At 35.3% G+C, this 25,493-nt stretch overlaps 1 protein-coding gene across 9 annotated transcripts in view; it reads left to right on the top strand.

Annotated features, from left to right (window-relative positions):
* The window catches only part of BCAS3 (BCAS3 microtubule associated cell migration factor), a 546,169-nt gene that overhangs the window by 223,807 nt on the left and 296,869 nt on the right, over positions 1 to 25,493 (top strand). For all 9 annotated transcript variants that reach the window (XM_057713964.1, XM_057713962.1, XM_057713969.1 and 6 more), the window contains 2 exons: positions 6,457 to 6,607; positions 23,582 to 23,706. In XM_057713964.1, the coding sequence (XP_057569947.1) occupies positions 6,457 to 6,607; positions 23,582 to 23,706 (276 nt within the window). The remainder of the gene's footprint in view (positions 1 to 6,456; positions 6,608 to 23,581; positions 23,707 to 25,493) is intronic.

Consider the following 25,493-nt stretch of genomic DNA (forward strand, 5'->3'; position numbering starts at 1 on the left):
TTTAGGTTTGATAAGGAAGTGTCTGAAGATCTATTCTTAAAGTTATCAAGTCTAGGCTCCTGGCTGAGTCATCCTGAGACTGAGGAGAATAGTGAAAGCCATGGATCCCAGGACCTGGCCATCTTCTGAAGGACTTTGGGTCCCCTCCAGAATTAATTTTTTTTTTCTATAGATCATAGGGCTATATTTTCCTATACTTCCTGGATATGAGAAAAAATATATTTCCTTCATTCATTCAGCAAACATTTACTGAGCTCTCAACAATTAGTAAGGCACTGCTCCTACTCTGGGGGAGTCTTCAGTTTTTGTGGAGGATAAACCTGGAGGTTTGTTAGATTCTAGCTTCATTTTCAAAGACAATCCCTGACACAAGGAAGAGATAGTGAAGATCATCTTTAGACAAAGACTTTGAACAACTGAAAAGGGAAGAAAGGATCATTATACTATTTTTGTGTATTTGATTCAATATGAACTTTCATTTTTAAATTTTGTGCTTTTAACATATATTTTTATATGTAGATCATTATGTGTGAGTTAATGAGATTTCTCGTCTAAGCTAGTTCCCACTAATTTTACTAATTCCTGAATTAATTGTTCACACATCTCACATCCTTTATTTTCCACTGGAAAAGTAAAGATGAGAAGATACGATTTCCTTCCTCTATACTCAAAATTTGTGTATTGTCCCTTTAAAACAACAGTAAAAATGTGTCCTTCCTTTTTGCTCCTCAGACATTTTGCAGACATCTTTATTAGCAGTTTTTCTCCCGTTAAATTCTTTAAAGGCATGTAGTCTTTCTGTCTCATTATGTTATGAACTCTTTAGGAGTCCCTTGGACATATTCATCCAGGACTAGAACAGGGCCTCATACCAATAAGACTCAAGAAGTGTGAGTTGAAAGAATGAATGTTGAATGAAACCTTTGCCTGGTACAGTACCTCATCTTGTTAATGCCTTCTTTTCAGCTCCAAAGTCCTTAAATCTATGTTCTGTATCCCTTACCAGAATCATTTCCTATCAACACTCCCTTTACTTATCCCTTTCCATATGACTTTTCACCTCTTTAGTGAAACTACCCTGTTAAATTTTACCAGAGTTAGTAGCTTTCTCTCTAAGTTTGCCTTTCTGAACCTTGTCATTGTTGACCGTTTTATTAACACATTTATTCTTTCATTAAAGCTATTTTTATAAATAGCTTACCACATAGTAAAATATAAGACACTATCCCTATTCTTATGAATATAAAATCTACCCAACTCTTTCAGATGCACTGGGTTTCAGAGACTACGTCATGAACACAGACACCAAGAATAAAAGCTCATAAATACTTGGGTGTTGCTTGACAATAAGATAGAAGGCTGCGAGGGATAGATGCAATATACCTTGTATGCTCCCTTGAGGTTGTTTTTTATCCTGGTGAGCCAGAGAAGGGTTTTAAGTCATGGCTAACTAAACCACAAGATTTGGAGCTTCTTGGTGAAATCACTTCATTTTTCTAAACCACTGATCCTATCTGTAAAGTTCAGTGATCTCAAATTCTGTGCTATTTCCTTGCTGAAGAATCTGGGTACCTAAGTTCCTACTCCTTTGCCTCAATTGAAATGTTCTTCTAAAACTGAAATATATTATCTTCCCATTGCTTTCCATTATAATTCTCTCCTAGTTAGAGATTTCTTACTATTGCTCGCATCTGTGGCATCACTTTACACACTCTGTTCGTCATGTTATCCTTCATCCTCAGAATATGTCTACTGTCCTGCTTTTATCCATATTTTACCCATCTTTCAAAGCCTAGGTTATGTCCCATCTGCTCTAAATATCTTCTCCAAATAATTGATCCCATGTGTACTTATCTTTAGTGCTAAGCAGTTAGCACTTAATTATTCCTGTTTCATGCATATTAGACTGTAAGCTTTGTGACAGCAAAGAATGCAGTCCTCACAGTGTGTGATCTTAGGCTAAGGCACTCAACAAATATCTGACTGCTCATTGTGAAATGTGTGTGTTAAACATAGTCCTTGAATTTCATTAGCTTGTGACATATTTCATGTTGCGGTCTGATTTCAGATCCAAATTAGATTCAGAGCCAAACAATATTCAAAGAAATTAAAGGATACCTACATAAGCAGAAAGGCATCCCGTGTTCTTGGTTTGGAAGACTTAATGTTCTTAAGATGGCAATACTCCCTCTACTGATCAACAGAGTCAGTGCAATCCCTATTAGAATCCCAGCTGGCATTTTTGCAGATAATCACAAAACATAGATGGAAGCAGCAAGTTTTGTTGGCTATAATGAGCCATCAAAGAAGTGTCACAGACCACTGACCGTCTTAGAAAGAAAAGGAATTCAACGCAATTTTTTCTATCTCAGGTTCCTCTGAAAAACCTTTTTTTTTTAAAAGGACTTTTATTGAGATATAATTGACATACAATAAACTGCATTATTTAAATTGTACAGTTTGATATTTTTTTCTTACTAGTAATGTATATATGGCAATCCCAATCTCCCAATTCATCCCATCTCAACCTCCCTCCCCCGCCCCCCGCTTTCCTCCCTTGGTGTCCATTTGTTTGTTCTCTACATCTGTGTCTCTGTTTCTGCCTTGCAAACCAGTTGATCTGTACCATTTGAAAAATCATTATTTGCTGTGACAGAGATGCTTCACAATCCTAATTCTTCCTTGGAAAAAAGTGACTGAATAAGGGTTACAGGAGTTTTGAAAGTTAAAGTATTGTCTTCAGTGATTCTGTGTTGTGTGTATTTGGGTAAGGGTTTATGTAATGGCTATTTTAGAAGTCATCCTGATATGGCAGAATTTCAAAGCATTGTGGAAAAACAAACAAACAAACAAACCAACCACTGATCTAAATTTTGTAATTCCATGTGGCTTGTATCTGAAGAGGACGTTGATAATGTAATCCCAACTTCTGCCTTTATATTTCATACCCTTCTCTTTGGGAGATTTATAACTTATTTGAATTTTATAGCAATAGGCTTACAAGTTGGTGACATCAAATAATATAGAAATAGTAAATGTCCAAATGGTTGCTTCTGCTCTACAGTATAGTATGTTCCCTTCTGATATTTTCGTCTCTTTTCCTTCCAGTGACTATATTTGTTTTCTGTTTATTTTCAGATAGCAGCACAAATTGGCATAACATATCAGCTCAAGAAAATTTAGCTCAAAGTTTGTCTTTAGGCCAGGATATCAGTTAAATGGAAAAAATAAAAGAGATTATGGATCCTGCCTTGCCTCAGACTTCAAGTATCACAGTATTGAAGTAATAGACATTATAGGTACTATTTTGAGGACACTGGTAAAAAAAAAAAATTGAAATGCATATTTTTAAGGTTGCAGTAAATAAATGTAAAATATAAAAGCTAAAAAATTTTTAGATTGAATTTTCATAACAAAAAATGTGCAAAACAAATCCATAAAGTGAAATTTATGAAAAAAAATCTTTTACTTGTTAAAAGATCTGTACAAGAACAAAAAGACAAGTCATAGCAGGGTAGAAAATATTTGAAAATCGTATATCTTATAAAAGGTTTATATCCAGAATATATAAAGAGCTTTTAAAACTTGAGAGTAAGATCCATAAATAATTTCTTACGTTTATAGTCATCTGATCTTCAGCAAGGGAGCCAGGACAGTCCGTTGGGATGGGAAAGAATATCTTTTCAACAAGTGATGCTGGAACAAGTGGATATTCAACATTCAAAAGAATAAAGTTGAATCCCTACCTCACACCATTTATAAAAATTAATTCAAAATTGGTCGGAGACCTAAATATTAGAGCTAAAAATATGAAACTCTTAAAAGAAAACGTAGCCATAAATCTTTGTGTCCTTGGACTGGGCAGTGGTTTCCTAGATATGACAACAAAAGCATAAGCAAATGAAGAAAATATAGGTAAGTTAGACTTCATCAACATTAAAAACTTTTATGTTTCAAATCATACCAGGAAGAAAGTGAAAGATGACATATGGAATGGGAGAAAATATTTGTAAATCATGTATTTGATAAGGGACTTATATTCTGAGAATATAATTAGCTCTTACAATTGCACAATAGAAAGACAACTCAATTTTGGGCAAATGTTTTGGGTGGACATTTCTCCAAAGAAGGTATAACAGTTACCAAAATGCACATGAAAAAGGTGTTTAACATCATTAGTCATTAGTAAAATGCAAATCAAAACTACATTGAGATTCCACTTCACTCACACTAGGATGGATAAAACAAAAAAGATAGACCGTGACAAATGTTGTTGAGGATGTGAAGAATTTGGGGCCCTCATACACTGGTGCAGACACAGTTGAGCAGTTCCTCAAAAGGTTAAATACAGACCAGACAGTTCTACTCCTACGTGTGTATACCCAAGAAAATTGAAACCACAAGTTCACATAAAAACCTGTGCACTAATGTTCATAGAAGCATTATTCAGAGTAGCCTGTTAAAACAACCCAAATATTCATCAACTGGTGTAAATGTGGTATATCCTTACAATGAAATATTATTCAGCCATTAAAAGGGATGACTACTGCTACTTGGAAACATGGATGAATCTTGAAAATATAATAAGTGAAAGAAGCACTCACAAAAGGCCACATTTTTTATTCCATTTATGTGAAATATCCAGAATAGGTAAATCTACAGAAACAGAAAAGATTCTTGTCGCAAAAGCTGATGAGTGTGGCAAAGCAAGATTGAATACTGATGGGTATGGGCTTTCTTTTTGGGTGATGAAAATGTTCTGGAATTAGATAGTGATCATAGTATATGATTCTACTCTATAGAATATACTAAACACCATAGCATTGTACACTTTAAAAGGGTGAATTTCATGGTATCGGAATTATATCTCAGCAAAAATATTAACCCAGTTTTTAAAATTGGCAAAAGCTTTACATAGGTACTTTACCAAAGAAAATATATGGACAACAAATAAGTACACAAACAACAACAACAAGCTAAACATTTTTGACCATTAGAGAAATCCAAATAAAAGCCAGAATAGGGGTGAGATAGGGAGGGTGGGAAGGAGTCGTGGGAGGGAGGGGATATGGGGATATATGTATAAATACAGCTGATTCACTTTGTTGTACAGCAGAAACTGGCACAACAGTGTAAAGCAATTATACTCCAATAAAGAGCTTTAAAAAAAAAAAAAAAAAAAGCCAGAATAGCTAGAATCAAAGAGTGACAACACCAAATTCTGGTGTGGATGCAGAAGAACTGGAACTGTCATGCTTTGCTGGAGGGAATGTGAAATGGATTAGCTACTTTGTCAAACTGTTTGGCATTTTCCCATAACCTTAAACATACAATTATTGTGTCCATGCAAACATTCATTTACTATGATCAGCAACTCCATTCCTAGATTATTTATATATTTTTTTAAAAACTTACATTCATACAAAAACCTGTTCAACAATGTTTATAGCAGCTTTATTCACAATAACCAAAAGCTGGAAACAAATCACATGTCCTTTTGCCAATGACTGGGTAAACAAACTAAAGTACTTCCATACAATGGGATCATCCTCAGGAATAAAGAGGAAAGAATGGATACATACAGGAAAAGGTAGAGTAGATGAATCTCAGATGCCTATTGGCAAGTGAAAGAAGCAAGACTCAACATGGTAGATACTTTGTGATTTCATTTATAGCACATTCTGGAAAATGCAAAGCCATAGAGAGAGAGTAAAGATAAGTGCATGAGAGGAGTTTGGCTTATTGGTGAGATGAGAGTAATTACTCTCACTGCAGATCGAATTTTACTTCACAGAGTTTGTTTTTCCTGGTTGTTAGTGAGCCATAATGCCTATTCTTTTTATTTTTGATATTAATACCATCATCAAATAAAGGGTTGATTTATGGTTTTTAATTATATGGTGGGGAGTGGTACATTTGGGGAGTAAGGCAGCGTTTTTGCCTGTTGACTTTGGTCAGTCTCATCCTATGTCTCTTGTGCTACACTCGATGGATATACGTCTTTATGACTCATGTTTCTTCCGCCCTCTGAGCCTTTCCAGGTTGCCATGGCTGGAATATTCCCCGCACTTACTCTCAATGAGTTTAGGGAAATGTTCCATGCTTCCTCTAGACTAATTTAGATCTTTCCATTTTATTTTCTCTTATTATGCTATATTTCTTTGTAACACCATAAAATTATAATTGTTTTCTCCCAGTTATTTGTATAACCATTTAACATCTACCCAATGCTGTATCTTCCAATCTTCCATCCTCAAAGACTACAGTCTCTGTTTATAATCAAGGCACATTTGATATTACCAGAGTCCTTTGTTTTTTTTTCCATCCATATAGTCACAATTCTTTTAGAATCCCTTCTGCCTTTGATAACTTTCTTAAAAGATTAGTGGAGTCAGTGCAGATCCTGTCAGAGAAGGAAACTTCGCTTGGTGATGCTTTTCTTTTTTCTCTTTGTAGGGAAACTCAACAGCCAAGACTCCTACAGTAATTTTGCCAACAACAACCCTGGCAACCCTCGGCTCTCGCCTCTCCCCAGCCTGACGGTATTGATGCCTCTTGCACAAATCAAGCAGCCAGTGACATTGGGGACCATCACCAAACGAACAGGGTAAGGCCTCAGGCTCGCTACTTTTTTAGTAGCTATTTTAGAGGATTAAATACATAAAAACAAAACATACGTTTTCTTTGGGCGGTTTTGATTCTGTTCTTCGTTTCCAGCCCACATGAGACGTACGGCAGCAGATTGCATACAAAGTATAGACCATGCGCACATTCACGCACAACCATGTACACACACATTCGTAGAAAACACAAGGCAGGGACACGTGGTAAAAACGCGTATTGGCTAATCAGAACCAGATCCAGCTGCTCAGTCTTAGAGTCGCTGCCTTCTGGCTTTGTCTGAAAGTAGTACAGTTTCATTTTCTTGCTTTTGTGGACGTGATCTGGATTTATAATGACCCCCACATTTTGACTGACACAGATACTAAGGAGAGAACTTAATATGACACACACGTGTCTCATACTTAAAAAAAAATCATCTATATTGCGGTACAGTTTACACGTGATACTCTGTCATGAGTGTCAGGACAGTGTGATATCAAGAGCCAGAGTCCTAGGGTTTGGGCTCCACTCGTTAACATCCTCAGAGACTTCTGATGACGCACTTGACATCTTTGTGCTTCTTTTAGCCATTTAAAAAATTTTCAAATTCCTCCCCGTTAGGAATACAAAATTATTGCTCCTTTGGGTTCCTGCAAATAAAGTGCTGTGTCTAAGATATAAGATCGTTAGATATTCAGTTGTATAACAACTGTGAAACTCTGTTATGTTCCCCCAAAATACTGATGTCTGTAGCCAAATTACCTGTTTTCATCAATAAGCAATCCCCAGGGTTAGCCTAATTTGAAATGGAACAACTGTCTTAGAATTCTCTATTCAGGTAGTCAAGGGAAAACAACATCTTGGCCTCAAATAGTCTCCAAGGTCTTTCCAACAAGAGGAATATATTTAATTATGCGGCTGCTATACCATCATGTCTTAATATTGTTGCGCTGGGTGGTAAAGTGTTAACAAAAGCTCCTTTTGTAAGAAGAAATACTCATTCTCAGAGATCAGGCCTTTTAGCTCCAGATTTCACTGTAACACCGAAATTGACCCTCTACCTAGTGGAGTTGTGTTTCCCTATAAAGCAATCCTATTGGTGAATGCAGAAATTGAGTTTGTGACGTATTAAGGAAAAAAAAGGGGGGAGATACAGCAAACCTAGCTCCCAGACATCTTATGATACAGATCATTTGCCTGTGTTTTTAAAAATTGATTTCAGCTCTTTAACTCTTCATTAGTAGTGTAATTTAAACACAATTTTAACTTCCCTTTCCAAGAAGTTTATTTTAAAATAAGTTAAATGAGTGGCTATGAATAGTAAAGGGGTTATGAACTTATATTTACAGTTAGCTCATTTTTTTCTTTGTGCAATGATACATTTCTGGAATGTAGAATCAAATAAAAATGGGACTAAATCTTAGTTATTTTTTCACTCACAGAAAGTTAGTCAGTGCACAATTGTACCTTCTTGATCCAGCCCCGCAGTGTACAGTTCTACAAAGTGTTTGTGAGTTTTCCTGAAGTCTTTCCTGAGTCTAAGAATCTAATCTCAAAATTGTTCCTCTTGATTTTAATTTTACCTCTAAGATAGTGAATGAAGTTCTATGCCTGAAATCATGTGATATTAGAGTTTAATTCAAAATATTTGTGGGGAGGGTTGGAAAGTGAGTTTACCTTTATATATATTTGAAAGTTTCCATAATAAAAAGATAAACTGTATCACACACTCTTTCACTGTCCTTCTACTCTTTCTCTCCGTCTTTAGATGGATAGAAACTATTAATCATCTGGTATTTTCCTGTCCTACCCTACTTTATGAACTTAGATAACTTCTGTGTTTTCTTTTCTTTTTAAAACCTTGGTCACAATTCCTAGATTTTCAGAACACCTGTGTGTTATGTTCCCTTATATTCTAGACAATTTAATAATTATTTATTAATGAATTAAATGATAAGAATTTGAATTGTGTGCTTTGAAATTAATATTAGTTCAAGATACATGTATCATATTGTTTACTGGGCTTTTTATCTCAGATCTCAAAGCATTTTATTTTCTTCTAAATTTTTGAATTCTTCTTATCATGTCCTCTCTTGAGGTGTCTAGAGAGAATAATTAATATTTATCCCACAATGAATACTTGGCTTTTAATTTCAAAAATTTTGATAGAGATTCATTCAGACTTACAAAAAAAATTACAAGACACGTTAAAAGGAGTTCTTGCATACCCACGTTTCCCAAACATTAGCAGTTTACCATAATTGCTTTATCATTCATCTTTTCGCACTCCGCACACACATGCACACGTGCACACATGCATCCATCAAAAACTCATTTTATTAGTAATTTTTTTCCTCCCGTATGGTTGTTGTCTGTAATGAATTCTCTACTTATGGCAGAGCTTTAGTGCTCCATACATTACCCCACCCACTCTTCTTTTTTCCCTCCTCTCCTACTATTCTTTTTTTCTCTTCCTATTAGCACAGATTACGGTGACCAAGAACACTTTGATGACAGTATTCATAACTTACGCTTGGCTGTTGCTAGATTACAAGGCTTAATATCCTTAAGCCATTTTCTGAAGGGTTTGTTGATTATATTTAGAAACTGCTATTGTGACTTTACTTTTAATTCTTACAGTACTACTGTAAGTCACCCAAACACTTGGTCGTAGAATTTTCAGAATAGTTTGTGGTTTTATTATCTTAACACTTAGCATTTTCATTGAAATACATATATTTTGCCTAATCAAAAGTAATATTTGTTTTGAGTGAGTAAGATATATTCCCTAGATTTCCATTTTTGACATGCTGAGATTTGAAACACATCTCATTTTTATATCACTAGATTTCTCCCATTAGATATTAAGGTTATATTTATTTCATTTTTATTTAAAAATTTTTTTCACTGTGACCGGTTCTCAGGCTGCACTTAACTCACTCGCATTATTTCCATCAAATTTTATTATATTTACTGAGGATTCTGATTGCCACATTAAGGTCCCCAGAGTGATGAGAAAACAGGCTTTTTATTTTCCAGGTCATTGTGGAAATCCTAATTTACTCTAACTTTGCTTCTGTGAAATGCCTTTCCTAGCGTTTAAAAAATAAAATTAACAGAAGTATGTGACATGAATTACATAGAAAGAGAACACAGAGGTGACTCATTTATAGGCATGTAAGTTCCAATATACCTGATAATATATCTGGTAAAATGTACATATATATATATTTTTTCCATGTCCTAGATATTTGGCATAATGGCATAAAATAAGCATTAAAAATTATATTTCTAGCATAGAAAGCAATCAAAGGATTGCTTTGGATTCTATTTTAAATAACCAAATTTAGATGGAAGCCTCAACTCAAACCTTCAGGGGATAGACGTGTGCTTCCCCTGTTTCACATCTGCCCTCTTCTTTTTGAGAATATATATCCCTGAAAGCTTGTGCAGTGTCAGGGACCATCTGTCTTACTCGAAGACATTGGCAAGGCCAGTAGAAGTACAAATGGCGAAAGACAGATGTATTTACACCTTCATGTTCTATACCTTGAAGCAGCACTGGGAGGAAATAAGGCCTATTTTGGCAACAGCTGTCGCTTAACCCGATTATGGTATACATTGGTGAAGGCAAAAGACGTGCTAAGAATCATTTGGTTTAACAGTCACTCATTCAGACAAAACCCATTTCATCCAGTCTAAGACTGGAGGATTGAAAAGACCTCCATCTTGTTTTTTTCATGGGTAAATAAGTGTAGTTCTCATCTGCTAAACGTGAAACTAGCTGCTTAGGGGATTGCTCCTTGTTTTGGAGAGTAAAGTTTTTGCAGTAGGGATTTACTAAGCAATAGTCCATAGATATTTGGTTGAATTAATTTTTAATGCCTCCTATGTAAAACTTTACTAAATAGATAATTTTTCATCAATATGCTTAATTTTATGTACATTAAATCTGAAATTATTAACATATACACATCATTTTGTGGGCACAAGCAGGGAGCAGTACATTTCAAAAAGTGGTCAGAGTAATTTCATGGAAATAAAAAATATAGAAATTGGGAATGAAGTTACTTCCTTGCCCTTAACTAGCTGACATTTTTAGTGAAGTAAACCTGGTATGATTTGTTGTCTTTCATCGGTTTCCTTTTTCTTAAATCCAGCGGCTTCCTGCCCTTTCCTCCCTCCCCCATGTTTGTGTTTATTCATTTTTTTGTGAGCAGTTTGAGCTAGGAATTAGGAATCTTGGGCCTGACCACGTAGAAGTAGGTTAGGGAATGTAGTGAAAGAATATTGACTTAAGGAGTCTGAAGCTTTGGCTTCTCATCTTGGTTCTGCCATTACCAGTGCGTCCTAGGTAAATTTCTTCATCTGAAACATAAAAGTTTGTATGTATAGATTATTATCTGTCATACTTACAGTGTATGAGTTCCCACCAGGGGTTCGATCCCATTACCTACTTTGTAAGCCTCATTCATTGCTATGCCCTAGGCCAGTGCTTCCCAAGAGCTCCATTTAGAAAACGTAGATGATTGTTCTTATTTAGAGATGGAAGCATTTAATAGCATTTATTTGATTATCTGTAAGTGAAATTTGTAGACCAAATCTGCCATCAGAGCTTGCTAGGTGAATAAATGGCTTTGGCATATAGTCCTCGAGGAACGTCTGTTCCTCTTTCTAATTCAGTTAGGTCTGCCTTGGCTTATTTAGACACTTTGACCTGAGCCCCAAATCTTAAGGTGAAGTTCTAAGAATTAAATGGGAAAGATTTGGAGAGAGAGTCACCAGATACAGTAGCAGATGGTGATTCTCCACCTCCCAGCCCCATCTTATCTATGTATTGTTTCTTGATAGCGAAGCTATGCGTGTTTGGTTCCAGATATCAGATAACTAATAATGTATTTTCATTCGGATGGATATGTCTAGGTGTGCAATATACATATATAGTTTGAGTTTCCAGGTTTTGTACTAAATCAGTAGAGTACTTAAACCACTCCATAGTTTCTTCCCTTTTACTGTAAATCTGTGGATTTGGGGGATGGGAGCGGGGAGGGGATTAAGTCTCCTATATACTGTATTACAAGTCAGCAAGCATTACATTCTATAGAAATTTGACAATCTATGTGCTATTCTAGTCTCTCTTCTGCCACATCTGTCAGAACATCAGTGTTTTTCTAATGAAAGTATTGAGCCTGTAATGTAAATTTGCATGTTGAATGTATCTCAGGTTAGACAACTTACCTGTATATCTCAGCTTGTATTTGCCTTCAGATCAATAATTTGAGAGCCAGTAGCGCCATAGGTCTCTGTAGTAGTGCGTGGTTAAAATTAAATTAATGAAAATGTTAGAGTCACCCTTGAGAATGATGTGAGGCCTGATTTGCTCACATGCACGTGGGAAATGTGTGTCCATCAGCGTTGCTGCTTCACCGGGGGCATAGGGAGTGTAGCAGAGTCATTAGGGTTCCTGGAATCTGTTGTTAGAGAACACAGCTTTACGTCACAATTTTACATGTAATCTTGTATAGCCCTGTCTCTGTTCAGTGTGTTTTATATTTAGACAGGCTCATTCTGATGTCTGTTAAGTGATAGTGCTTGAATTCTCATAGGACATGATCAGTTGGAAAATGGGACTCTCAGAGTATGTTTTTTTAGAATCCGACTATTTCTTTAACTCTGAAGATGGTGAAATCTAATCATTATTAATGCCTTTCAGCACTAGAGTCAGGTTATAAAGGATTTCATCATGTTCAAATCAAGTCTAGTTTTACTTTTCCCTTACATGTAAAAAATCTTAAAAAAAAAAAAAATCTTCACATTTGTCTTGTTTTCACCTCGTAAGACCAAAACTTTTGTGGTACTGTGTGGCCTTTAAAAAAAAGGAATCAGAATATAGAGAGTTGTATAGCATTGATGATTTGATATAAAGCACAGTTCCTTCCTGTCTTCTGAGAATCTTCAGAAGAAACCCTTTGAGAACCAAAGGCAAAGTCATCATATACTGGACTAGCTAGTGTTTCTGGATTTTTAGTCTCTTGGCCTGCCCCGATGTTTTTCAATCAGAATTCAGCTTAAAAAGGACATAATTCATGACTAAGTGGATAGGTTTTATATGGCAGGATTGTTCAACCTGTCAAAACTTAATAGTGTTTGGAAAACATATAAATTCTTAAATACCTGAATATTATATTATTTGAGTTGAATTTGTTAACACAGACCATTTTAATTCACCATACGCTTTGACTAACATGCTTTCTTCCTTCTTCGAACCACCCCCTGTAAAACTATAGCTGCGGGATTTTGGAGGGCAGGGGAAAGTCATAGGTGAAGACAGCTGGATCATGGACTTGGCCTTTGTGACTTTATATTTTCATTCTTTCGCTACTGAGGAAAGATGAAGCGGGCACATTTCAAAAGAACAGCTGACACCACCCATTCAAAGTCAGTAATGACGTCAGTCACTCTAATTCGTTGGAGTTTGTGGCTCTTCTTTTACATATAAGTGGCAGAAGTCCAGTTTGTAGGAATGGGTAAGAAGTTGGGTGAGTATAGATTGGGACCGTGCCAAGTGTTCGTGCTAAAGCAGGTCCTCACCCTGTTTCCCCAACCCCCTGTTTTCTCCTTGAGCTGTGTCAGCCGGTAGATCCTTATTTGGCTGAAGAAGGATAACTTTTAACTCATACAACCAAGGTATGTTGTGAACAGTGAAAACTGTTGGCTTTAAACTTAACCATGCTGCTATTTAATGCAGGCCTGTTCACTGCAGTGTCTGGAGCGTTAATAGTGCATTTTGGGATTGTGGGGTTGTAGCAATCTTCCTGTTGGTAATATGCTGCTACTGCCTGGAAAGGAAAATCTAAAAAAAAAAAAACCTTGCGTTTAATTTGTTTGGCTAATATGTTTCCGTTTTATACATAAGGACAGTTAGACTTGGAAAAAGGTATTTACTGGCTCTGTAGGTGGGAACATCAGCTGGTCTTTTGAAATGTAGAAGCAAATTGTTTCATTTTGGGGGTTAACCAGAAGCCTTTTAAGTCATAAAGGACTAAGGTAAAACTTTCACATTTTTTACGATGAATCAGTTGTATTCCCATATTTGGAATGAGGCAGGGGAGACTGTCCAGCTTCTATACAATATATGCTGAAGAGCAACTCATGCCCAGACGTTCTAGATCACAAGTGCTTCTGTCAGAATCATTGGAACCATTTGATTAATTCAGGTGTCTGCCTGAGAAAGAAAGTGAAAGGAAGTTAGTTAGTATGTGCCAACAATAACTTCTTCATTTTGGTGGTATTTGTGGGCATATGGAAATGTGTTGAACTTGCCATTTTCTGATCCTTTTTTCATGGCATCACAGTGCTGTTGAGAGATTGGAGTCTTCACGTGGTCACAGTTATTTAAATCAAGTTTCTCAAAGTGAGCTCTAGTAACATTTTGTTTCTGATATAATTAGCGAATCATGAAATCGAGACAAGGGGATCATGGCTAACTTTTTTTTCATTAATGAAATAGAATACAATAAGATGTAATTTTGCTACTGGTTTGCTACAGGTTCTGCAAATTAACAGCCTTGGCACGTTATCTGGGAGCTTGTTAGACATATAGACGCTAACGCCCCACTGAGACCTACCTACCTACCCCTGTATGCGACAATCTTTACTGTAACTAAATTCCAACATTAATGTTTACTGAACACTGAAATAATAAAGTTGATTACACATCAAAAAACCCTACATTCATTACATTGTTTCAATTTGTGTGTGTTTATCTACATACCAGCTTACACCTTAATATATTCCTCTCTCAGTATCCCAGGGGGATTGGTTCCCACCCCATACCGAAATTGGTGGATACTTAAGTCCTTTATATGAAATGGCCTAGTATTTTCACATAACCTACACACATCTACTCATTTACTTTAAATCGTTTCTAAATTTTAAATAGTTGCTGGTGCACAGCAAGTTTTGCCTTTTAGAACTTTCTGGAATTTTTTTTCCCAAATATTTTTGATGTATAGTTGTTTGTGGATGTGACCCCTATAGATATGGAGGGCCAACTGTGTATTTCTATGGGTCATACTCAAAAAAATTTTGAAATACATTGTTTTAGAGGTGGATGATGACATCATATCTCTGATTGTGGTCTTATCATTAACTGTGGGAGAGATTTCCTCGCTTTGTATTGACACCATCTCTAAAGTTTTCTTTTCTTTTCCGATATCTCTGTCTTCCAACTCACTGTTTCTTCTAATAGCACCTTACTTTCCTGTTCCCTTTTTCGTATCTTCTGTGCTTCCGTCCTCAGAATTGTACTCAGTATTGTGAATATACTGAATTCACTGCGAGATGGATGCTAATTAGCATGATTTTTCTTTTTTTATGTTCCTAGCACCAAAGTTGAAGAAGAAAATTACCAAGTTATGTAGTGCTCTTTCCTTCTCAGCTTGTTATGTCTTCATCCAAATGTCAGATGCAACAACAGTATTTTGTTCTGGATATAATTAAATCAGTCTTCTTTGTGTGCAAATATGCATAGCATGTCTTAAATGCTGTGAACAGAATATTAAGAAGTGTGTTAATATTAACACTGAAGCCTGCCTTTGTATCCCCAGCTGTATTTAAAACAAGCAATTGTGGCTTTAGTTTCCTGTATTCCAACCTAGCCCAATATAGGACAGATAGAGGAAGCTAACCTCCTCTATCATTATTAAGAGAAATGCTTATTTCCTGGAACCGTGACCCTAAAATGGAAGTAAATCATACCACAGACTTGTATCCAGTGTTAGTTCCTTTGACCAACAATATGCAGTTCAACTTACTGTAATTAAGCAGCTTAGAAAATATGTACTTTCTTTCTGTGGCTCTGAGACTGCAACTGGTGAACAACAACCAACGCTTATCCAGTTTTTATTGAATCCTCTTTCGCTAGGTTTAAACATTTCATGTCACACAACCACACATCTGTCGCTACTGGTCCCACTCTTTTCTCCATCTGATTATTCCATTTAACTTGTACTTTGTTTTAAAGGGCCTCTGAAGTGAATTTTATTTTATTTTACCTTAGGAACCCTACAGGGGTGCTCCAGAAAAGGGGGAGAAATAGAGCATTTTGAAATCTCTAACCCTATGAAAATTAAGAGCCTTGTTACTACACATCATTCTGTGTATTAGTTATATCAGACCTGTTTGCATCTATGACAGAATTGCAAATGATTACTGATTTTTTCAGTTATTTTATCCATACTCTTTAACAGTATGATAAACATGTATTTGTTAATGTTAAATGAGTTTTCCTCTAATTTTTTGTGCATTTTCCCCCCTTTTCCATGAAGGCCTTATCTGTTTGGAGCGGGGTGTTTTTCCATAAAAGCTCCATGGTGAGTCCCAGTTCAGTCCCGCATGCCTAATTCATTTGCTGTACTCTCAGAAAGTAACTCTGTTTTGTACTTTGTTTTCAGTTGCATGGCCTGATCACAGATAGATGCACCGAATTACTGAATAATTTGTAGATGAGACATGAATGTTGGTATTTAAGCTTTAAAAGATTAGTTTTCTTGGTTTCACTTCATTTCTTGAAAAGTCACAAAACAATCATAGATTAATATTTTAAAAAAAGAAATTAGAAGAATTCTCTCATAATAATGCTAGTATATATTGTAAGAGAAAGGCTAACACCCCAGTTTAAAGCTTTGCGTATTATAGTAATAGAAACTCCCTACATGACATGCTGAACATTTGAGGACATGATTTATTTTGAAATATAAATATATTTAAGGTATACTAAAAATACCCTGTAAATTTTTACTGCACTTTATTTGGTACCAAAGGAACAAGAGTCAGTTCTGTTTTGAAAAGTTCAGGTAGTTAAGGAGCTACATGAGGAAATTTATGTTTCACGTAAAAACTCCTAAATACGTTATTATTTTGAGTTATAAGCACATCCCCACTATAACTTATTTAGTAAACTCTTAGGTAAGAGTGCATAAAATACAACTTTGTCAGTCTTAGACATGGTGATCATAGAAAAGAAACAGTATATTTAATGCTTTTATGTAAAGATGTGAAATAGAATGTATTTAGAACCTTGTATAATGTTTAACATAACAGTTAAGAGTCAGGGCTCCAGAATCAGACTGCCTAGGTCTTTCCCAGCTCACACACTTATTACCTATATGATCCTGGGCAATTTTCTAAAACCTCTCTGTATCTTGGTTTCCTTATCTCTATTAAATAGAGTTACCAGTAGCATCTACCTCATAGGTTCATTTTGAGGATTAAATGAACTGACAATATAAATTGCTTGAAACAGTGACTGGCACGTAATAAGAGCTCAATAAATGTTAGCTGCTACTTCTGTGATTTCTTTTCTCATTTAAGGGGAAAATTCCATGTCTGAAAAGAAGCTTCTTTAAGTTGGATCATGGTTTTGTTTTTTGTTTTTGTTTTTTTGCTTTTAAGAGTGAGTGAGCCAGCCAGCCCCAAAAGAAAGTTTGGTTAATGCTATATCAATTTTATAAATTTAGTCCAAATACATATATGTGCAGTTCTCATAACTGCTTCTGGGACTTGTTCATACTGTCCCATTATACTAGGAAAAAACCTTCCAGTCCTTTTTCTCTTGCACAAAAAGAAGCTTAAATAATTTTTTTTTTGGGGGGGTACACCAGGTTCAATCATCTGTTTTTATACACATATCCCTGTATTCCCTCCCTTCCTTGACTCCCCCCCCTCGAGTCCCCGCCACCCTCCCTGCCCCAGTCCTCTAAGGCATCTTCCATCCTCGAGTTGGACTCCCTTTGTTATACAACAACTTCCCACAGAAGCTTAAATAATTTGACAGAAACAAATTTCAGTGTTCATATGCCACAGGAACATCTGAAAATTTCATTGTATTAGAATAGGGTGATAAATCGTCATCAAAATTTCCTCTTTGAAATGCAGCATCAAAATTATGACACAGATTGTGAAACTATTGTAAACAAAATCAGGGTATAGACGAATAAAAATTCCCTGAAAGTCAACCTTCATTCTTTGTGTTAACCAGATTTCTTCCAAAAACAAATAAGATACATGGATCTTAGGAGCTTGGAGTGAACAGTCGATTTTTAAATGCCAAATTCAACATATGACAACATGTCTTTGTAGACTCAATTTACAATTAAATTCCATCTTGGGATAAATTTCCCATTCTAAGTACAAAGAAAAAAGTTTTAGTATGTTAATAAAGATTGAAGTTTTAGCATAGAAGGAGAGATGGAATGACAAATGTTGTATGTGAAATAAGAAAAGCCCATGCCTTCAACAGCTTATGTGCTCCTCAAATTTAAGCAAAAGCACTTGTCAACCAGAAATGATTTGAGGTTGAAACAAGATTAAAAGAGCCAGATTAAAGAAGGGGATATATGAAATATAGTAGACTTTTAAATCATTGCCTGTCTTTTAGAAGACTGCTTTGTGGTTTGTTTGATGCCATCGTTAGCTCACAAGAAACTCGTTTTTAGTCACTTATACTAGCCTAAAAGATCCTCCTTTAAAATACTTTCCTTTACTGGTGGTGCATGTTTTTCCCATTAAGATCTTAATGAAACCTCAAATTAAGGCAGCAAAATGAATATAAATTTGACAACTTCTTCCATGTTGTTTATAAGAGCTTCTTTGTTTTAAGAGTTTTTATTATTTTTCCATGGTATTTAGCATTCAACTTGCGAATGTTTTTATTTACTGTTTTGAAATAAAACATTATGCTAAATAAAATTGTTTATTTCATCAAGTTTATAGGACTTCCAGTATAGGATAATATTTGTGTTTTCGAAGAATATGAAAATTTTATAATTCCTCTTAAAATGTTATGTAAGTTTCATACAAATCTTTTTTATTACTTTTCAGTTCAAACATTTATATTTAGCTAAGATTTTGCTTTTGATTAATCACAACTTCTACTAATTCTTCATTCTGTAATAAACTTTTAATTGTTTAAATTCATGCAGTTTCAGATGAGTCAGTTTATAATAATATCTTTTCCTTTGACAACCAGATAAGCTTGTTGGAAAGTTAACTATGCAGACCATCTTCGACACGTTAGCCATTTTATACATTCTGGAGATTGTGTATTCTCTAGGATTTTTGCGTTTAAATAATGGTATATAATGATGTAAAAGAATCACACACATGATATACTTTTTAATGCAGAAATTTTAAGAGAAATAACCATTGTTAAATTTTAAAAAGGAATTTTGCTTTCAGTGTTACAAATAAGTAACAAGTTTTTATTGAGCTCCTAGTTGGCATCTTAGTATCATGTTTCAGCCACTGTTTTGACTTTCTTAGCAAATGAAAAAAATATATGCACAACAGTGTAGACAAAAGGTAGTCCATTTGAACATATCTTTGTAGTGTATAAGGTTAATTTTAAAGAAGAGTTAAAATTTACATATAAAATTATGTTTGAAGTTTTAATTAGCACCGAGTCTTCAATCTGTTTATAAATAGCTAATTTAAAATAACCTTGTCATCTGAGAATATTGAAAAACAATAATATAGTAATATAATAATGTAATTTCATTTTTAGAAGGAAAGACTTATATGGAGAGGAGAATCTTACCTGCCAGGTTTATAGAAATCTCATATCTTTATTTGTGATAGAATAATTTTAGATATATTATTAATGTCTTTTAAAAAAATAAAATACTTTCATTTTCCCTCTTAGTTTTTATTTTAGAAAATAAAGTTGAGAGTGAGAGAAAACTTCTGAATTCCTTTTGAAAGCCCAATCACAATAAGGAATATAAGGAAAAGTTTTTATTCTTTAGTACAAAGGCGTAATACCCACTTGTAATTCTTACATCAATATTGTGTCTAAGGTTTAAACTGAAGTACCGACTGCACCCTTATGTTTTAGAGAAGGAAAGAAACGGTGCTTCTATCTCAATTTAGCTCTTTTCCGTGCTTGTGTCCTAAACAAGGCACTGGACCTCATTGTTGCTTTTCATGCCATCCACAGATTCACCACGTATATCCTGTTTTATAGAACATAAAAATTATGTCCATCTGGATAATTTTACTAATTTTTCTATAATTTTAAAGCCGATATCATTAGAGTTTTGCTTTTTTTTTTCTTCACTTTGCAGTAGAGTGTGGAGGAAAAAAAAAACAGGCAAGAGAAATTCAATATGTTCCTCTGACTGAATTACATAATACAGAAAAAGCCAATGGGTAACTTCAGTAATCTTTGTAAATATGTTTAAAGATATCATCGTATTAATGTCCCTAAAACATCTGATGGCATTAAAAATGATTCTCATTATATGGTTAGATGGTTAGATCTCCCAGAAGAAATGACAAAATGTTAAACTTCCGAGTTTTAATTTAGCACCTTATTTGTTGTTTTTTTTTCATCATACATTTATTTTACTTTTGATTATGTTGTCTCTTGTATCAAGTTTAGTACATGTGATGTTTTCTGATATGGTGAAGATTGAATTCATTCCATAGTCCTTTATGTTTTGCTCACAAGTTAAGGCAGATTTTTCTTTTAATTTTTGAACATGGGGTTATGTATGGCTCAGGAGAGTAAAGAGCAGAAGTTATCAGCGAAAGGAGTCCACCAGCACTATCAGTATGCTTTGTACTCCTTTATAACCACAACACAATTGAATTTCTGGATGCCCATATACATTGAAAATATTTATTTTTATATCAACTATTAATTTCATAAATTAATAGATAAACACCCAGAGGTATTCGTTTTCAATTTGCAAATGTCTTGTAATAGGGTTTATTAAGTCTCATAAAGGGAGATACTGAGAAGAAGAAAGAAAAAAAAGGCAAGTATGCAATAGAAATATTCTGCGTCATTGTGGAAAAGTTCAATTCTGCTTCCACCCAACACTCCTGGTCTTAGTCTTTTAAAATGTTAGGATAAAGGGTAAATTGAATAAGTGTTAAATTTTCTCCCTTCGGGTATTTCGTATAGAAAATGCTTTATTAATAATAATCTTTCCTTTAGATTATTTCTCCTTTTTTTTTTCTGAGAATCTTGTACACATATGCACATATTTTAAATTTCTATTTTGCTCTAATATCACAGTCATTCCAAAGGGAGATTGATGATAGAAATAACTTGTTTTGAATATGTTCACCAAATATGCTAAATACCCAATACACAGTATTATGTCATGTAGAAGGTAGCAAGTTATTTTCAGGGATAAAAACCCTTCTAATTACTTATTAAGCACACACTTTTACTAATGTGATTTATGAAGGCTCTATCAGAAGAACAAGAAGAAATAATGAAGTATAAGAATAAAAATGAACATTTTTTTCATAATTTTAAGAATATTTTTAACATAAGATACTTATTCTCTGCAGGAGGTAATGAGTTTATGTAAATTGATACTGGGCTGATGCTTTTTAGTTAGTTGTGTGTTCAGAAGCTAAGTTATGTATAACATTAAAGAAGTCTAAGAGACTTAAGCTTTTGGCATTGACTGATTAGACTGTAAGCTAATAAACATACGAAATAATGTATTTACTTGGCTAAAGACTAAACTGATTATTATATTACAAAGGTAGGTAACTGGCCCAGTAGCAACTTTTAATATCTGTTTAGGATGCATACCTTAAATGCACCATAGAATCTCTTAAGAAGTGGCATGCTACTTCTTTTCTGTCTTGTTGCTTACCACATGATTTAAAAAACGAAAACAAAAATAGCATTCAGTAATTTGCAAAGAACTTTGAATTTGTGCATTTTGTAGTATCATTGTTCCTTGATGGCGATTCTAGTAAACACATAGTTGAAACACCTTTTAAGAAATTCTGGAATGTTTTTTTCCTCTCTCCTCGGCCTTCCAACCTCAAAAACTGACCAATGGAAGTTAAAAGATGCTAGTTACAGGAACTTACAGCTCATTCATAGCAGTTCAGTGATGGAAATAAAGGCTTTGAAGGAAAATTTACATTCTAAAGTAGTACAACAGAGGGCATCATAACCAGAAAGAACAACTCTGGTGCCAGGTAACCAGAAACCGAGGGAAGGTGCTTGTTTGTCCAGGTGTAGGTGGAGGGGTCTTCTTTTCTGTTGGTTTTGCAAAGGTTATTGCAGCTGTGACAAATGCAACAAGGAAGACGTGAAATTGTTGCTACAAACACATTGTTTTCTCACGGAAACTTAAAAAAAAAACCTGTCATTTTATTCCCTGTCAGTGGAAGTCTGACTGTGACGAGTGTTGGTGTTTTAGGTATGGATGTGAGTTCTATGGGTAATAACTTGGAGTGTTTAAGAAATGTTAGTGATGGGAAGGAGGGGCCTTTTCATACATGGCAGTGTGCATTACATGGATTTTGTCCAAGGCAGAGACAAAAAGACTAAGCATCGTGGCTTCTGATCCAGACTTTTTGCTTTCCCTACCAGGAAGACATCAAAACAGAAGGCTCAGGAAATAAAATATGTGAGAGGCTATCTCAGGTGCCATAAAAAATAACACCTGGAAACTGAGATTACCAAAGTGAAGTCTGATTTTTTGAAAATTAGTTGAAGGCCGTGTGCTGTATGGGAGACAGCGTTGAGTACTCTGATATGGGAAGGCACAGTGCTTTCTGCTCGTTACCTGATACAGTGGTTCTTAAACCTGAGTACGTGCCAGAATGACAGATTGTCATGCCCCATCTCCAGAGCAGGGCGTGCCCTGATGAGTATTTGCATGTCTAAGAAGTTCACAGTGCCAGCTGGCCAGGGACCGCACTTTGAGAACCAATATAGTGCAGTAATATTATTTAAATTAATAATAACCCTATGAGGTAGGCATTGCTATCTTTCTGTTTTATATATTAGTTGTCTGAGCGCTAAGAGGTTAAATAACACAGATAAAAAAGATTCACACAGATAAAAAGTGGCAGCACTGGGAATCAGATTCGTGTGTTTTCGCCTGTCTGCCTATCTCCAAAACCCAATCTTTCCCTGTCTAACCATACTTCATTAAGAGATAGTAAGCAGAAGAAGGTAGAAATCATGTTACTTGACACTGGAGACTGACTAGCAGAGGTGAAACATTATTTTTGTGCCCCGACTGGGCTGTGATCTTGACCAGTGTACAGTGAGGCTATTTCCTGGCCCGTGAGTCAGAGACAATAATACCAGCATTTATCCAAGGTACCTGGCAAAATTACTAAGGAACTTTGGGGCAGCCTTTGACAAATTGGGAAGGAAGAGAAATATAGGATTTGAAAGAAGATGAAAGGTTGATATCGGAAGTTGATGGTATTAGAAGCTGAAAGCTGATTTGGGGAAAACAGAGAGGATAGCATGTACCTTTTTTTATGGTAGTTATGTGAAATAGCAGAAGCTACTTAATGTGTCCTCAAACATAGGAGAAACAGAACAAAAATAGACCTATCATTTCACAAATCCACAAAGAAAAAATAAACAAGAAATAGGAAGGTCAGTGACTGTTATTGTGTTAGATCTTTAGATCTACTCGCCAGATATTGTCTAATCATGCATATGTGGCTGAGGGCATCGTCAGGGTTCCATTCTGTATCATCGTGTATTTTCATACATACTGTCTCCATTCAACTGTGTTGTCAGTCCCACATTTTATATGTTGAAGTGAAATGATAAACTATTCTATTATTATGAGGTGTTTATGCTGGTTCTATTGTTCCATTTTGAAATATCCAGGGAAATGTTATCTAACTCAAATGGGTTGCCTTGGATTTTGCCAGGACATTCTTCACAAAGAAGTTAGTTTCTATTGGTCTTAAAAGTTGCTATTCTGATAATACTCTGGAACTTCAGACTAGTTTTACTTTTACTGCAGATCACAATCTCACAACCACCAGTTATACTTAAGGCCAAATGCATGTCCACATGGGAGGGTTTGAATACTTAGGGGTAAATTTTAAGGGAAATATGTCATTATCTTAAGGACCATGATTTCATCATGGTAATTTTTTTTTTTTTACTATCATTTTATTTTTTAAGCAAAGTTAAACCACCTCCACAAATTTCACCCAGCAAATCAATGGGCGGAGAATTTTGCGTGGCTGCAACGTTTGGGACATCCCGATCATGGTTTGCAAATAACGCAGGTCTGAAAAGAGAAAAAGGTACGTACTTTTACTGAAGTTAAACTTGCTATCTGTAATTTTTGTTTCTTGAGGAAAATTCATAGCAGTTCTCTTTGCATAATCTTGAGCCCAACGATGGAAAAACTTTTCCAACTCAATTAGCATGTCTCTCCTCAACTACTCCAGTCTTGTCAAGAAGACAGGCTATCCTCTCACTATAAATGTGGAATAAATTGCCCACTGAGTGTTTTTATTTTGTTTGGCTGGTGACGATATACGGGTGTTCTCAATGCTGTCAATTCCATACCATTATATTTACATTTTTCTCCTAATTTCATGCCGTTGTCTGTAAAGTTTGGAGAAGAAAAACTGTTATCCCTATTTTTAGAGGTGAAGAAGTTGAGATCTGTGAGTTTAAATAATTTGGCTAAAAATACTAGTTAGTAGGTTATGGTATTAGAGTTTGAACGCAGGTTTTCTAATGCTAAATCTCTACTTAAAAAATAACCTACAACAACTCTGCCATGTTTTAAATTAAAAGATGAAAACAGATTCCCACCCAGAAATAAGAATCATCTTTTATGGTAACCACTGTCCCTTTGAACTTAAAGCGTTGTTGTTTGCTACTTTAATCCCCGCTTTGACCACCAGAATCAATTTATGTAATTACCGCTTTAGTATGTGATTCCTTATTTTTTCTGTGTAGAGAAGAGTGCCTGCATTCGTGGAGCAAGTGTTTAGTTTTGAATGTTGAAAATTTCCTCTTATTATTGTGATGCTGTTAAAGTAGGTCAGAAACTGAGTTGTTAGCGAGGCACTTTTCTGACAAGTTCCGCAGGCTGTATTGTTCTTGGCAAAGTGGCTCCCCTTTACACTTAATACTGGCAGTCAGACATCAGCCCTTTCCCTTCTTATCGCCTTTCAGTGGCCCTTTCCTTGGAAATAGGATCCCAGGCACAGCAGGCTCTTTACCTGAGTGGGAGAGGATACAGTAAAGTATGCAAGACCTTCCATTTTCTTATCCCATCTTTATTTTTTTGTTACCTCCTTAGCTTTAATGATGCTATCGAAATGACTTTTTGTTACTAGTTAAAACCCTCTGTGAAGCTCGATTTCAAATGCTTCTCCCTTCTGTTCTAATTACCCTTTTAACTTGCTACTCCTTTGTGTCCCACTGACTGGTCATTAGCCATTTTCTCAAATCAGCTGTAATTGAGTCCTCTGGCATAGAGATAAGGTGACCCACCCAGCATTCATGAGGGATTTTATATGCTCCTAGGTTTACTGTAAAACCCAAGATAGAGGACTAAATCTGTTTTGGTAGTGAGGACATATGTACTCCTTATAAAGTCATTTGATTAGATCCATATTCAGCACCTGACCTCAAAGTATGACTGGTCTTCATTTACCATGGGGGCCAGTGAGCCCATTGAGAGGAAAGAAGGAAGAGGATTTGGGGGAGGAGGACGTGTGTGTGTTTTTCATTTGTCTGTTTGTTTTAATCCAGAAATTTAAAGGAGAAAGTGTTCTGAGAGAGAGTAGATGAGAAGTTAGAGTGATTTAGGCAGACAAAGAGTCTCTCATTGCAGTTGAGTTGGTGCATCCGGTGTAACCGAATCTTAGTCCATACAAGGTTCCTTTTCTGTCAGTCCTTCCCTCTCCCACCTGATATCATTCATTTTTCATAATGTGGGACAAATTTCTACACTGCAGGCAAATACAAAAGATTGTATAATATTGTTTCACCATACTAGAATTTTGAGTGTATTTATATCATTCTTGAAATAAATTGCCTAAGATTTTAAAATATTTGGATAGCATAGAGT

This window comes from Hippopotamus amphibius, chromosome 17, assembly GCF_030028045.1.
Source record: "Hippopotamus amphibius kiboko isolate mHipAmp2 chromosome 17, mHipAmp2.hap2, whole genome shotgun sequence".
In the NCBI taxonomy this organism is placed as follows: domain Eukaryota; kingdom Metazoa; phylum Chordata; class Mammalia; order Artiodactyla; family Hippopotamidae; genus Hippopotamus; species Hippopotamus amphibius.